This window comes from Prionailurus bengalensis, chromosome D2, assembly GCF_016509475.1.
Source record: "Prionailurus bengalensis isolate Pbe53 chromosome D2, Fcat_Pben_1.1_paternal_pri, whole genome shotgun sequence".
Classification (NCBI taxonomy): domain Eukaryota; kingdom Metazoa; phylum Chordata; class Mammalia; order Carnivora; family Felidae; genus Prionailurus; species Prionailurus bengalensis.
In genome coordinates, this window is record NC_057351.1 from 11379472 (window position 1) to 11395860 (window position 16389).

Here is a 16389-nt window from a genome sequence, read left to right on the forward strand (position 1 = left end):
AATCTCAAAATATTAGGTCTTCAAAGGTAGTTACTCTATACCAAGACAGTTCCCTATACCCCTCCATGGAAGCTATAATCTTAAATCAATAATTTCCAAAGTATAATAAAATAGGGAAAAAATACATGAAAACTTAGCACTTTTTAGGCAAAGGACTGAACCTTCCAATCATTAAAAAAAAATCTGACTAATATTCTATTTAAAATAGTTCAAAATGACACCTTTATCATCAATATTGAATTTATATAAAGGAACTGAAAGTCAATCTCTGAACAACTTTTTGAAGTCACCAGAAAGGGAAAAAAAGAAGATATACCTATATATATATATACCTATATACCTATATATATATATATATATATATATATATATATATATATATATGTCTAGAATATATACCTATATATATATATGTGTGTGTGTATATATATATATATATATTTGTTTCAATAAAAAACAAATACACAGTGACTTTGTATTACAGTCCAAATTTCTCACTCAGCTATCAAGATGTCTGTAAATAAAGGCAGTGACTGACAGTAAGAACCCTGTACTCCCGTTCAAGTTCAAGTTTCCTGTTTTACATGTGCCTTTAGAAGGTTAAATCCAGAGTCCATGAGACCTGAAATGTGTAACACGCTCGCAAACCATCTGTCCTGTTTCCAAACCTTATGTCACCCTCTCCTAGGAGCACCTTCTGCCAGGAGATTCACAGACTGAGATGACATGATGTCACCAAAACAAATAAGGCTAAAGACAAGAGCAGACTATATAGAATTATTGTGTACTGCCTGGTGAATTTAGGCCAAAGAAAGCCAAAGAAAGGTAGGCAGACGGGAAAGAGTAGAAACTCTCCACCACTTCCTCAGTGTTTCATTTGCTTGTTTACTGTAGTTAGCATGAGTATTTTCCATAAAAGCACAGGTCCACAGGATTTTGTACACTTGGAGCACTCGGCTGTATTTACGGCTTCTACTTACGCAACTCTTAGTGTCTCTAGTCTCCACAGGGAACGTGCATGGACAGATACAGCACCGCCTTCATAGTGAACAGTTCTGGTTAAAAAAAGAAAAAAAAAGCCCAGTTTCAACAAGTGTCATTCTTGGACTCTATTTTCTCAAGGCAATTACAAGAAAAAAAGCCAAGGGAAAGCCTTTGGATAAGGTCATACTTTCTGGCACGAGACAATACAGCTGGAAATAAAAATAACAAAAGTAACAGTAAGTGATCAATTTAAGTTTGCCCTGAATAAACATTTAACTTAAACATATTCTGACATCATTTTCTCCCTCTACTCCCATTTATTCCCCCTCCCTCTCCCCAGCCCACCTCTCCTCCTCTCTCACTCTCGCTCTCTCTCCCTCTCCTCCAGTGAACACATTCACCTTACTTATTTAACTTAGGTCCATAAAAGTACTCAGCTATGAGTTTATGTGTAGTTTAATATCTTATTATTTCAACACATGCATATAATTATTTGCAGTTTATATTCTGTTCTAGATACATCAAACACTGTAAAGAAATATAAGAACACATTAATTTTAATGTTTTATTATAACAATCTGCAAAATTTCTAAAGATAGAAAAGTATCACCAAAAATATAAACATCAACCAAAAAAGTCTCACACAGAAGGAGAGAATTATCTTTGAATGCACATCACACACACCCAAATTCCAAAGCTCTCATAACGATAATTATGACAGAAGTAATGCTAGGTAATTTACATATGTTATCCAACTTGAGCTCTGTGCCAACCTGTTTAGATGGTTTTAAGGAAACCAATGCTTATATGTGCTCCTTGTTTCTTCCTTGAGACGCACTCTCTCTGTCTACTGAATGTTTGCAATCATTCAAACACACATAACCCTGTCCTGTCTCAAACATAATAAGACCATTGACCATACCTCCTCTCCTGCTTGCCCCCATATCTGTCTCATGGATCACCTCCTGTCAGATCTCTGTGCCTCCACTTGCTTCCTGATCCACCTCTCCAATGAAACACATTTGCTAAGGCCATCATATGCCATCCGTGGTCCAAAATCCAATGGACTATTGATGGTTTTTTACACTGGAGAAATACCTATATCTTGACAGTTTTTTTTTTTAATTTTTTTTTAACGTTTATTTATTTTTGAGACAGAGAGAGACAGAGCATGAACGGGGGAGGGTCAGAGAGAGGGAGACACAGAATCGGAAACAGGCTCCAGGCTCTGAGCTGTCAGCACAGAGCCCAACGCGGGGCTCAAACCCACGGACCGCGAGATCGTGACCTGGCTGAAGTCGGACGCTTAACCGACTGAGCCACCCAGGTGCCCCTTCTTGACAGTTTTTCTAACACCATTCTCACCTACTTTTCTTCTCACTTACTGAGATATTCCTTCTCATTGTTTTTATTGTGGAAATTTTCAAATAGACACAAAAGTAGAGAAAGTATTATGATAAATCTCAATATGCCCAGCACACAGGGTCAACAACAATCAACACAGGGCCAGCCTTGTTTTACCTATAACCTCTAGTAACCCATTCACATACAACTCCCCCCCCAAAATACATACATACATATGTAGATATAGATATGTAGATATACAGACACACACACACACACACACACACTCCTATGTAAAATCTGCTTTTATGAAATATCCATTCTGTTCATATTTTCCATTTTCTCAAAAATGTTTTCTTTTTCTGTTGCTCTTTCAAATCAAGATACAAACAAGATGCACAAATTGGTTAAATATCTTAAATTTCTATTACTAACAGTTTTCCCTTCTTTTTTCCTTGTTGGCATTATCTCTTGACAAAAATCTGTACCATTTGTCTTGGAGTTTCTACATTCTGGATTTTTCTGATGACATGCTCATAGTGTTGACATGTACTTCTAAAATGGTCGTTGGATTTCTAGGTCTAGTGTTTTATACTTCCTAATACATCACATCAGGTGGTAATAATGACTACTTGGTCTACCTTTTTAATATTAAAATTGATCAGTAGGTTTAGAATCACCTTGATCCATCTATCGTAAGAGTTTTAGGTATACCTACAAACAGTGTCATAGCAAGGATTTTCAATCATGGCTGCAGATACAATTATGTGGATAGCTTTTTAAAACATGATGCTATGCCCTCACCAATGACCAATTAAACCAAATCTGGTGTCCGGATTTTTTTTTTAAGTTTATTTTTATTTTGACAGAGAGAGAAAGAGAGAGAGGGAGTGCAGTAGCTGGGGAGGGGGAGAGAGAAGGAGAGACAGGAATCCCAAGCAGGCTCCACACTGTAAGTGCAGAGCCTGATATGGGGCTCAAACTCACAGACTGTGAGACGGTGACCTGAATCAAGATCAAGAGTCAGATGATTAACTGACTGAGTCACCCAGGCGCCCCTGGAGTCAGGATTTTTAAAAGTTCTCCAACTGGTGGTAATCAGAAGCTAAAGTGTGGAAATCATGGTTCAGATCAGTTTCTACACAGCAGCACTATTGACATGTTGGGCCAGCTAATCCTTTGCTGTGGGTGGCTGTCCAGTGCACTTAGGATATTCACTGATTCCTGGACCCTACCAACCAAATGCCAATAGTACTTGTCTCTTCTACTCCCCCTCCCCAGTTGTAACAACCAAAAATTTTCCCAAGATATTACCAAAATGTCTTCTGGGGGACAAAACCATCCCCACTGTCAAGCTACTGGTTTAGATTAGTGGCTCTCAATCTGTAGTATTAGAATTATATTGCAGGCTTTTTAAAATACAGATTGCTGGAACCAATCTGTTGCTACCCCCAAGTTCCCGATTTAGTAGATCTATGGTAAGGAGAAGAATTTGTATTTCTAATAAGTTCCCAGGTGACATTGATGCAACTGGTCCACATTCTGAGAATCACTGGACTAGAATCATTATTTTATTAGGGCAGTGATTCTTGGCCTCGGTTGTATACTAGAATAATCTGAAAAGCTTTACAAACTCCAACGCATAGACAATTCTCAAATCAGCATCTCTGGATATATACTTAAAAATAACAAATAATAAAATATAGATGTAATGTGTATATATATGTATATAGATACACAGATTTTTAACTCAATCACGACCTTTAATAAAGATCTTGTACTTGGCCATAAAAAAAACCTTTATGAGATTTTTTTAAAAGTAAAGCCATGTACTCATCCTATTTTCTAGTTATAACCAACGAAAATTGGAAATAAATACTAAAAAGATTTTTAAAATCTAACAACTTGGAAAACTCAGTAACTCTTATAAATAATTCATGGGTCAGAGAGGAAATAGAAATTAGACCTTATCTAGGATGTAATGAGGACAAGAGTACTTCAGAACAAATCTATGATTCACAGGTAAACTTTGAAAAATTTAGGCCTGAAATCCCCTGATTATTAAAGAAGTAATGACCAAAAAAAAAAACAAAAACCTTAAGAGTTGTCTGAAGAAATTAAATAGTGAACAAATTAAACCAACAGAAAATAAAGAAGGGATTCTATGATGTATTTTTAAGATAAGTAAAATGCAAGAAAGCAAATGATATAAATTTTCTGTACAACAATAAATCATAATAAATCTATTGCATGTATGTATGTATATACGTATCTATGCAGAGGTATTATCTATATGAACATGGAGAAAGTTCTTGAATAATGAACACCAAAACAGTAATGTTAATCACATAATAAAAGTTATGTAGGAACTAAGCTTGAAACTAAAATGTACTCGAAGATAAAAACAGTATTAAGTAATGTTTACGCACAATTGTATATATCATATATAACAAGGTATAGGAAGAATTATCCTTCAAATGTTTTACTCTCATCACTTTTCCTTTATTAACTGAATTTAACAATGACCTTTTATTATTTGTATAAGTAGAAATCTAATGATATTTTAATTTGGGGGGAAATTAACACTTAAAACACAAATATAAAGTCAAAAGGAAAGTTGGAACCTCCTTTCTGGATATTTGTCTCCTGAAGGGACTTCTTGCCTTTCATTATTTCTATTTTTTTTAAATGATTCATCAGCAAGTGTAGAAAATCCAATGACCTGCAATTCTTCAATGACAACTGGGGAAATCTTCGCTTTTATACAGAGTCTGCCATATAAATACATGCCAAGTGCTGAATGTCACTGGTTGTCATATCAAGTAGGCATTGGCTATTTCAGACTGAAAAGTAACCTTACAATATCAAAATCCTAAATGTAGTAAGGATCTCAGTCAATCATAAATGACACTAAGGACATGTAAACTTATTTAAAAACTGGTCCACTTGGAGAAATCCACCTGTTCTATGAAGCGATCATCCCTTTTCCCTGCAATATGTCTCAAGTATCAAGTTTAAAGATCCACAAGTTTACCAAATGGTATTAGAGACCATATTTAAACTCATACAACTAAATGATCATCTTCATAGCAAGTGTTTCTGTCAACAGGAAGACTAAGAAAAGAGAAAGATTCTCTAAGAAAGCGAACAGACCTATAGCAACAGCACCTATGGGCTCAGTCAGCATCACATGAGATTTCAATGCAAACAGCGTCAATGACACGAAAATGCAAGGGAAGGTCATGCGGATATGAAACAACAAGGTGCTTGTGCAACTCTCTGTTCACTGAAAGACTATCTTTGCAATGAACCAAAACAATGTTACAGCTGATAAGAAAAACATGTGTTAAGATAACTGGCCATTGGTATCCCTTGTAACAGAATTTTTTTTTTTTTCCAAAGAATCTTCCACCTCATGATTCAGTAAAACTCCAAGTCACTCAGGGTGCCTGGGTGGCTCAGTCGGTTAAGCGTCCAACTTCAGCTCAGGTCATGATCTTGTGGTTCACAGGTTCAAGCCCTGCGTCAGGCTCTGTTCTGATAGCTCAGAGCCTGGAGCTCGCTTTGTGGATTCTGTCTCCCTCTCTCTCTGCCCCTCCCCTGCTCGTATTCTTTCTCTCTCTCTCTTTCTCTCTCTCTCTCTCAAATAAATAAAACATTTTAAAAAGTCTTTAAAAAAACTTCAAAGTCACTGTAATTTCACTGACTATGAATTTTTAGTGCACCTAACAGGGGCGTCTGGGTGGCTCAGTCAATTAGTTAAGTGTCTGACTTCAGCTCAGGTCATGATCTCACAGTTTGTGGGTTCGAGCCGCGCATCAGGCTCTGTGCGGACAGTTCAGAGCCTGGAGCCTGCTTTGGATTCTGTGTCTCCCTCTCTCTCTCTGCCCCTCCCCTGCTCATGCTCTGTCTCTCTCTCTCCCTCTCTCTTTCAAAAATAAATAAACATTAAAAGAAAATGTGCACCTAATAACCGACAGTGTGTGCCTTATTTGACAATACTTTGAAAAATTCCAGGCTGCACACTGCAAGCTATGCCTACATAACACATTATCTCCCAGTATAACACGCTTCATTAAGGAGCTCATATTTCAGGTTGATCACATAAAACTGCCTGGAGAGGCCCTGTAAGGTTATTCTTGTAATAAGTACAAACTTTCCCTATTATGTCATCAATTCCACTTTTCATCAGTAGTATCACAGTGTCACTGAAATAAAAGTAGTCAGCTATTTTTGTGTTTTCAGCGATAAAATACAATGTAAGTCTAATCTCAACTGTTGGACCATTTCTTTCTCAGTAGAACGCACGCCCTTTGACAGCCAGGATGGGTCCATCCGAGGCCCGGAAAAAAACGAGCATTAGCACAGTAATAAAAGCACAGCCCCTCCAAGTTCTGCACTGTGTAACAGTTTGGCATATATTGGCATTTATTTATAAGGATTTTATAAGATACATAATTCCAATCAGTGGACTTTAGCATAGAATCGTAAAACACGATCAGTAAAAGATTCTACGCGGTAAAGAGAAGGCTTCACCCTACAAGGAAACTACTTTTTCTCCCTGTGAGCGCTGTCCCGGAGCGTCTTCACTCGGTGACATCACAGTCACTAGCTCACGTGTATGACAAGGCCCCGAGAAGTTGACAAATCGCTCTCTTTCTGAAGACGTCTCTTCTTTGTGTGAACTTGTGTGAGGATGCAAAGTCACTGAACTTCTCTGTGCCTCCTGTCTTCACATGCAAAATGAAGCTAAGGGTCATTGGGTTGGTGAGAAAGGAATGAAAGACAGAACCCACCTAGACATCATGGAGGAGCCTTTGCCCAGCAAATGTAGCTCTGGGGGTTTGCAGGAAGACGAGGAATATGGCACTGTGTTTACTGTTTCTAAGTAAGGTGTTAAAGACTCAATATTGCTTGTTGAATTGAACTGCCGTAGGACCATATACTGGTTTATATGCAAAGGTATAATAAGTCCTAAGTTATGAAACTGCTCAGAACAAGATAAGAAGCAAAGAAATTCACAAACAACTCTGTAGGACTTTTTTTGGCATCTGCTGTAGGATCCTATAGAAAAGTCAAGCTCTGAAAATCAAATATACATTACGCAGATCAAAGAGATGCTTTTTTTTGCCCTAGCTACCTTCTCCCTCTTGCAAAAACCTACTTTTTTTTTTATTTTGAGAAACAGAGTAGAGGAGAGGCAGAGAGAGAGAGGGAGAGGGAGAGAGAGAACCCCAAGCAGGCTCCGTGCTATGGGCACAGAGTCCAATGTGAGGCTCAAACCCATGAACTTTGAGATCGTGACATGAGCTAAGTCAAGAGTCGGATGCTTAGCTGACTGAGCCCCCCAGGTGCCCCACAAAGATCTACTTCTGAAGGCACCCACTCTGGCATCCTAACTTTGGCTCTCCACACAGGATTCCCAGGACTGCTGGGGCTGACAGCCCATCTGACACATTCACTTTCCACCATCAAAAGGAATTCTAGAACAGGGTCTGGCAAACTTTTCTGTAAAGGGCTAGACTGTAAATACTTGGGGGTAAATGGGTCTTAAGGTTTCTTTCATATTACTTAACTCTGAAAGCAGTATGGGTAATATGTCAAAAAATGTGCATGTCTATGTTCCAATAAAATTTTATTTAGAAGAACAGGCAAGGGGCTGGGTTTTCTTTTTCCAGTTTTATTTATTTTGAGAGAAAGAGCAGGGGAGGAACAGAGAGAGAGAGACTCCCAAGTAGGCTCTGTACTGTCAGTGCAGAGCCCAATGTGGGGCTCAAACTCATGAACCATGAGATCATGACCTGAGCTGAAATCAAGAGTCGGACTCTCAACCAACTGAGTCACCTGGGCACTCCAGCAGTGGGCTGGATTTGACCCACACACCATAGTTTACAAAGCCTGATCTAAAAGATCCTGCCCACATTATTGGCAATTTTAACCTCTGAGAGAGCCAGCTAGATGAAATCTGAGGTCTGGAGATTTTCATCACTGTGTTAGGGTTCTTCAGAGAAAAAGAACCAACAGGATATAGATAACTCCTAATATATACATAGGGCTTATTTTTATATATATTATGCTTATATATAACACATGCATAATAAATAAATGTGATATAGTAACCATTAGTATGAAAATAAATAGAATATTATAAATATCTAATTATGTAGAAAGAATTTTTATATGAGGAGTTGGCTCGAGCTGCCAAGCCCAGGGATCTACAGCTGGTAGCTGGAAACCCAGGAGAGCTGTATGGTATAAGTTCTAGTCCATGTCCAAAGGGCTGAGAATGAGGAGAGCCAACTGCATAGTTCCACTCCAGAGAGTGCCAGGTTCAAGGCCCAAGAAGACCTGATAGTTCAGTTTTCTGCTTCACTCAGTCTATCAACTTAAATATTAAACTTGGGGCGCCTGGGTGGCTCAGTCGGTTAAGCATCCAACTTGGATTCAGGTCATGATCTCACGGTCCGTGAGCTCAAGCCCTGCGTCGGGCTCTGTGCTGACAGCTCAGAGCCTGGAGCCTGCTGTGTCTCCCTCTCTCTGACCCTCCCCCGTTCATGCTCTGTCTCTCTGTCTCAAAAATAAATAAATGTTAAAAAAAAATTTAAAAAAAAATTAAACTCATCCCCAAAAACCCTCACAGAAACACCCAGAATAATGTGTGACCAAATATCTGTGCACTCTGTGGCCCAGTCAAGTTGACACATAAAATTAAACAACAAAATAAGGAATTGAGAGAAAATCCACACTATCTTGAATCACATTTCTTTTTCATTTAACTTTTGTTACCGCGTGCTTGTTTTTGAAAGACAGTACGTGAGGGAGGGAGGGGCAGAGAGAGAGGGAGACACAGAATCGGAAGCAGGCTCCAGGCTCTGAGCTGTCAGCACAGAGCCCCATGCGGGGCTCGAACTCACAAACTGCAAGATCATGACCTGAGCTGAAGTCATATTACTTAACTCTGAAAGCAGTTAACAGACTGAGCCACCAGGGTGCCCCAACCCTGAGTCACATTACTAAGTCTGGAACTAACATCTACATTGTGAGTGATTCTTCTTCTTCACAAGGTAATTACAGATAAATTCAGGGTTTCAGAGCACATGACTCATCCCCAAACACTTGAGTTTGATCAGTGAAGTATGAGCAATACAGCTGTCTTATATCTGAATTACAAAAAGAATAATTATTTTCAATATCTGCTTGTCTTTCTTTTCTTTTGTGATCCTCATTCCTAAAATGATACTATTCAGGAATTCTTTGTTTCCTATTATTGTGTAACAACTGACCACGGACTTACTAGTTGAAAACAATATGCATTTATCAATCCCGTGGTCTGCAGGCTGGAAGTCTGGGGGAAGCATAGCTGGGTTTCCAGCTCAGGGCCTCACAGGCTGAAACGAAAATGTCGGCTGGAGCTGTATTCTTGCCTGCAGCTCAGGGTATTCTCTCTCTCTCTCTCTCTCTCTCTCTCTCTCTCTCTCTCTGTCTCTCTATATCGTAAGATTTTATTTTATTTCTTTTAGTAATCTCTATGTCCAACGTGGGGCTCAAACTCACAACCCCGAGATCAAGAGTTGCATGCTCCTCCATCTGAGCCTCCATCTAAGCTCCCTGGTGGTTGGTTGGTAAAAGTCGTTACTCGCAGCTGTATGACCAAGGTCCATTTTCTTGCCAGGTCTCCATTTCTTTCAACAACTAAAGTCTGCCCTTAGATCCTGGGCACATGGCCAGCTCCATCAACCCTCTCACAATATCTCAGCTTACTTGTTCAAGGCTGACAGGAGAATTTTTTTTTTTTCACACTTTTAATCGCTGACTTCAACAGGGCTCAGTCCCTTCCATTAAAGACTCACCTGATTAGGTCAGGCCCACCGAGGAAAATCCATCCTTTGATTAAGTCAAGGTCAGCCCATTGAGAAAATATATTTGCAACACATTTTCCAGGTTTTTATACAATGTAACCTCAGCATGGGAGTAAAGCCCACCATATTCATAGTCCCACCACACACACAAAAAAGGAGGGGATATTACAGAGTGTATACAGCAGGAGGGCAGGAATCTTAGGGGCCACCTCAGAATTCAATCTTCTATTTGTCCTCTCCTTCAAAATTTTCCTCCTTTCTTTTGAGTTAAACATTTTTTCATTATTGTCATTCTAGCTTCTCTTTAATATTTTACATTCTTTTACTATGTTTTCCGTGATTACTATAAAGATTACAATAGGTGTTCTTGCTTATTAAAAATTATTTAATTATGGGGCGCCTGGGTGGCTCAGTCGGTTAAGCAACTGACTTCGGCTCAGGTCATGATGTCACAGTTCATGGGTTCAAGCCCGGCATCAGGTTCTGTGCTGACAGCTTAGAGCCTGGAGCCTGCTTTGGATTCAGTGTCTCCTTCTCTCTCTGCCCCTCCCCCATTTGCGCTCTGTCTCTATTTCTCTCAAAAATAAATAAAATGTGAAAAAAAAATTAAAAACAATTATTTAATTACTAATTTTACTACTTCCCAGACAACACGAGAATTGTCATTTAGTTCTATTCTCCTGACTTGTGTGCTACTATTACAATGAATTTTGTTCACTATAGTTTTTAAATCCAAGATTTATATATAGCTGGCATCATCAACATTTTGCTTAACTGATGGTCTTTATAAGTTTTCCTCATATTTGCCTTCCTTCTGCTCTTTTTTTCTCCCTTTCTGTATCTCCAAAATTGTTTCTGAGATAATTTTCTTCTACTTGAAGGACACCATTTAATAATATGTCCTTGACTGTGGGTCTACTGATAACGAATTCCCTTCGCTCAGTCTTTTTTTTTTTTTAATTTTTTTTTCAACATTTATTTATTTTTGGGACAGAGAGAGACAGAGCTTGAACGGGGGAGGGGCAGAGAGAGAGGGAGACACAGAATCGGAAACAGGCTCCAGGCTCCGAGCCATCAGCCCAGAGCCCGACGCGGGGCTCGAACTCCCGGACCGCGAGATCGTGACCTGGCTGAAGTTGGACGCTTAACCGACTGTGCCACCCCAGGCGCCCCTCGCTCAGTCTTTTTTTTAAAAAATCACCATTTTACTAGATAAAATGGTTGTCAGGCGGGTAGTCACTTTCTTTCAGCACTTTTACGTTTCTATCCAACGTCTCTGAATGTTTCTTATATGAAGTGAGCTGTAAATCTTGCTGTTGTCACTTCAAAGGTACTATACCTTTTTTCTACATTTTTAAAAAGTTTTTCAATTTGCGTTTACTTTCCAGCAGTTTTACTTTTGTCGTCCTAAGTATTTTTACTTTTTATCTGTCTTACTTAGGGTTCACAGTCCTTCTTAAACCTGTGGCTGAGGGGAGGCTGGGTGGCTTAGCCAGTTGAGCGGCTAACTCTTGGTTTCAGCTCAAGTCATGATCTCATGGTTCTAGAGTTTGAGCCCAACATCAGCCTCTGCACTGACGGTACAGAGCCTGTTTGAGAGTCTTCCTCTCCCCCCTCTCTCTGCCTCTCTCTCTCTCTCAAAATAAAATAAACTTTTAAAATATATATTAAAAAAAAAAAACGTGGCTTAACATACCTAATCAGTTGTGGAGAATCCTTAAGCAAGTTGTATTAAATACTGCCTGTGCACTGTGTATTTGTAAGCTCTCTTCTTCTTCCTCTGTCTCCCTCTCACCTTCTCCTGTTGCCCTTCCCTTTTATGCCCTTTTATTTTGGGACTCCAATTACATGTATGAGAGAACATTCTTTATTTCCTATCTATTTCTTATTCTCTTATATATTTCCTAGTCTTTTAGCCATCAGTGTTTCAGTCTGGATTCTTCTGACCTGATTTCCAATTCACTAATTCTCTTTTCAGCTACTTCTTTTTTTTTTTTAATTTTTTTTTCAACGTTTATTTATTTTTGGGACAGAGAGAGACAGAGCATGAATGGGGGAGGGGCAGAGAGAGAGGGAGACACAGAATCGGAAACAGGCTCCAGGCTCCGAGCCATCAGCCCAGAGCCCGACGCGGGGCTCGAACTCCCGGACCGCGAGATCGTGACCTGGCTGAAGTCGGACGCTTAACCGACTGCGCCACCCAGGCGCCCCATCTTTTCAGCTACTTCTAAGCTGATGTTAAATCCATCTATGAGTGTCTAATATCAGTTAATTTTCATTTTTGGAATGCCTAAAGGATCCCTTTTTATAGTTTTCAGTTCTCTACCAAATTTCTTCATCTTCTCTTTTAATTCTTAGGCCATAATAATCATAAATATTTTATTTCATTTTTTAAAATATTTAATGTTTATTTTATTTTTGAAAGAGAGAGGCAGAGTGTAAGCGGAAGAGGGGCAGAGAGAGAGGAAGACAGAATCTGAAACAGGCTCCAGGGTCTGAGCTGTCAGCACAGAGCCTGACGCAAGGCTTGAATTCACGAACTGTGAGATCATGACCTTAGCCAAAGTTGGACACTTAACCAACGGAGCCACCCAGGTGCCTGTAAATAGTTTAAATTCTATTTGTGATCATTCTATTATCTATGTATCCACGAACCGTGTGCCTTTTTCTACAGTGTGTGTTTGCTCTCGCACCTTGGTCAACTCCCATCTTATACACCTGTGTTGTGTATAACAAAGAATTTGGCTGACCTATGTCCCTGTTCCTAGGAGAGAGACCCTAAACCCCTGGAATTTCCCAAGTGACAGAAGTGGCTTTGTTATTCATGAGCCCCTCAGATTACAACTCAATTTAGGCTACCAAGTGCACTCATAGCAGCCCCTCAATAGCTTCACTGTGGGGTTGGCCATGCTGGAAAGACCAATGAGAGGACGAAAAGCTGGAGGATGAATCCAGCCTGACCCCTGTGGGGAGTGACAGGTGCTGGAGACTGAATTCAATCATGCCATCGAATATTTAATCAATCATTGCTACATAATAAAACCCTGATAAAAACACTTTGGAACCAAAGCCTAGTGGAGATTCCTGGACAGTGGACACATCAATTTTAGATATGTTGACCCATAGAGAAAGGGCAGAGCAGCTGTGCAATCATGCCCTCCCAGACCTCACCTTACGCATCCCTTTAGCTGGCTGGTATCATGTGTATGCTTTACAATAGGACTGGCATCATAATATGATAGGGAAAGACAGGATAAAATAGAGAGGGAAAGGTTAGGACCTGACATCCCTGGGGGGAAAACACATATTTTAGAACAATGCTGGGAGCGTGACCACAGCAAACCCCCTCGGGTGTAAGGGTCCTCCTAAAAATGCAATAGACACCACCCACCCCTCTCAGGTTTCCCTCAAGAATTTGACAAGAGACCTAATTAAAAATAAGCAGTCCCTCATAAAACATATGACCCACAAGGAACGGTATGGCCATAGACCACCCCTCATACAATGGAAATGAGCCAATCAAAAGGGAATGACTAGGCATTTAGAGGTACCTAGCCAATAAGGGTAGAACCTCTGAAGGAACAAGGGGGAATGGAAGGGACTAACCAGAACCTTATTAAACAAAGACCTTTGCCTGCAGTCACGAGCATTCACTTTTGAATGCCCCCCCTCCCCCCACACCACGTAAAGAGAGCTTTCCTACTGTTCTTACTTTCTGATCTCATACGCGAATAAACATTTGCCTGCTGCTCATTTTATTCTGTGTCCACTTCTTCATTCTTCAGAGGGGATGAGACAACGAATCCCGGGTATTGTAAAAAAAAAAAAAAAAAAAAAATCGTGCAATAATAATTATAGCATTTTCTTGATTTCCTGAATCTAAAGGAGTTGGCTGAGGGGAACCCTCAAATTTGTAGCCAGTTGGTTAGAAGCACAGGTGATGTGAGGATACCACCCCCAATTTGTGTCTAGAGTCTGAGATAAGGGTAGTTTTGTACAGAACTAAGCTCTTAACTTGTATGACCTGCTAACTCTGAGTAGTCAGTACCAGAAATTCACTGTAGTCTACCAGCTGGGGTGGAGACAAAAGAGCTAGTTTAATTTTCACTATCAGACGTTATGTAAAATTATAGAGGTCATTTGAGTTCTATGTGTCACTTTCTCCCAAAAGATGTACTTTTTTTTGCTTCTGGCAGGTAAAATGATCTAGGGTTACCAGCAATCTCACATCATCTTAATCCAAATAGCAACTAATATTATTTGAGGCTGAGTCTTGAATACTTGTGAGGGCTGGTCTATTTCTGGTTCACCTTCAAGGGCACAGCTCTGGAAGCTATACCTATACCTCTGAAAGTGCCTCTCCTCAGTGGGGGGGGACGGGGGTGGGCGGAGGGTCTTGGGGCTTTCATCCTCCTCTACTCTGATTCTTCCCACAGCCCTGCTCCTCAGCCACTGAAACCCCCTGGAGAGACGAGGTTGCTCCAAATGCTATAAACTCAGTTCTCTGGTCTCCTTGTATTTTGGGACACTGGCCCTCACATTTTGACTGCTTTTTTTTTTTTTTTTTTTTTTTTTTTGCTCTGAGTTATCTTCAAACAGATTTTAGGGGATGGTTTACCTTTTTTAGTTTTTCTCAGGAGGACCTTGGTTTGAAACAACCTATCTACTATTATTACCAATTTCACTTTTAAAAATTTTCTTTAAAATACAATTATTTTCAACTTTGAGTCCATCCGGCCAATGGGGAATTCAAGAGCTCATTATTCTTGCTAGAGTGGTGCAGCAATTTCAGACATGGGGTAAGACCGGTTCACTTGTTAGATCTCCTGTACACACATGCTCCCTTCCAGCCTGAGGGCTACTGATTTCTATTCACTGGAGAGGCATGACATTTTGCCAAAGTGAAAAAAAAACCCAGAGCCATTCCCCTCTGACTTCTTGCCATCTCCTTATGAGCTAAGACAAAATGGGAAGTAGAAAGCTATCAGGTAGTAGACGGCTGGTCATCCTGAAAGTGGAACCCAGTAAAAATACTCCCTCCCCAGTCTCTGCAGATGTCTTCAAAATTTGTTTTGAACTAACACCACAGAAATATATAATCAAATATATTCATTTATTCAATATAATCAAATATAATCATTTGATTATAAGAAAACATTATTAAAAAACTGTAAGACAACAAGCTGCACAACCTAGAAAAAGTGGATAAATTCCTAGAAACCTACAACCCTCCAAAACTGAATTAGGAACAAATAGAAATTTTGAACAGACCACAATTATCAGCAACAAAATTGAAATCAGTAATTAAAAAAACTCCAAACTGGGGCACCTGGGTGGTTCAATCAGTTAAGCGTGCAAGTCTTGGTTTCAGCTCAGGTCATGATCTCACGGTTTGTGAGTTCAAGCCCCACATCACGCTCTGTGCTGTCAGCACAGAGTCTCCTTGAGATTCTCTTTCTCCCTCTCTGTCTGCTTCTTCCCTGCTTACTTCCTCTCTCTCTCTCAAAATAAATAAACTTAAAAAAAATTAAAAAAACAAAAAATTAAAAAAAACCCTCCAAACCAACAAAAGTCTAGGACCAGATTGCTTCACAGGTAACTTCTACCAAACATTCAAAGGAGAGTTGATATCTGTTCTTCTCAAACTATTCCAAAAAAAATAGCAGACGAAGGAAAGCTTCCAAATTCCTTCTAAAAGGTCAGCATTACCCTCCTACCAAATCCAGACAAAGACACTACAAAGAAAAACAAAGGAAGAAAACTAAAGGATAACAATATCTCTGATGAACATAGATGCAAAAATCATCAACAAAATAGTAGCAAGTCAAATTCAACAACACATTTAAAAATTCATTCACCATGAACAAGTGGGATTTAATCCAAAAATGCCAAGGGTGATTCAATATTTACAAATCAATCAATATGATCCATCACATTAAGAAGTGAAAGGATAAAAGCCATATGGTCAGCACAACAGATGCAGAAAAAGTATCTAACAAAGTACAACATCCACGATAAAAACTCAATGAAGTAGATATGGAGGAAACACACCTCAACATAATAAAGACCATATATAAAAAACCCACAGCTGACATCATACTTGATGGGGAAAAACTAAGATCTTTTTCTCCTAGATGAAGAACAAGACAAGGATGCACATTCTCATCATTTTTATTCGATATAGTACTGAAAGTCTTAGCTG

At 39.4% G+C, this 16389-nt stretch overlaps 1 protein-coding gene across 11 annotated transcripts in view; it reads right to left on the reverse strand.

The window, feature by feature from the left end:
• Positions 1-16389, reverse strand: part of RYR2 (ryanodine receptor 2) — a 756924-nt gene that overhangs the window by 399978 nt on the left and 340557 nt on the right. For all 11 annotated transcript variants that reach the window (XM_043596215.1, XM_043596214.1, XM_043596207.1 and 8 more), the window contains one exon: positions 981-1055. In XM_043596215.1, the coding sequence (XP_043452150.1) occupies positions 981-1055 (75 nt within the window). The remainder of the gene's footprint in view (positions 1-980; positions 1056-16389) is intronic.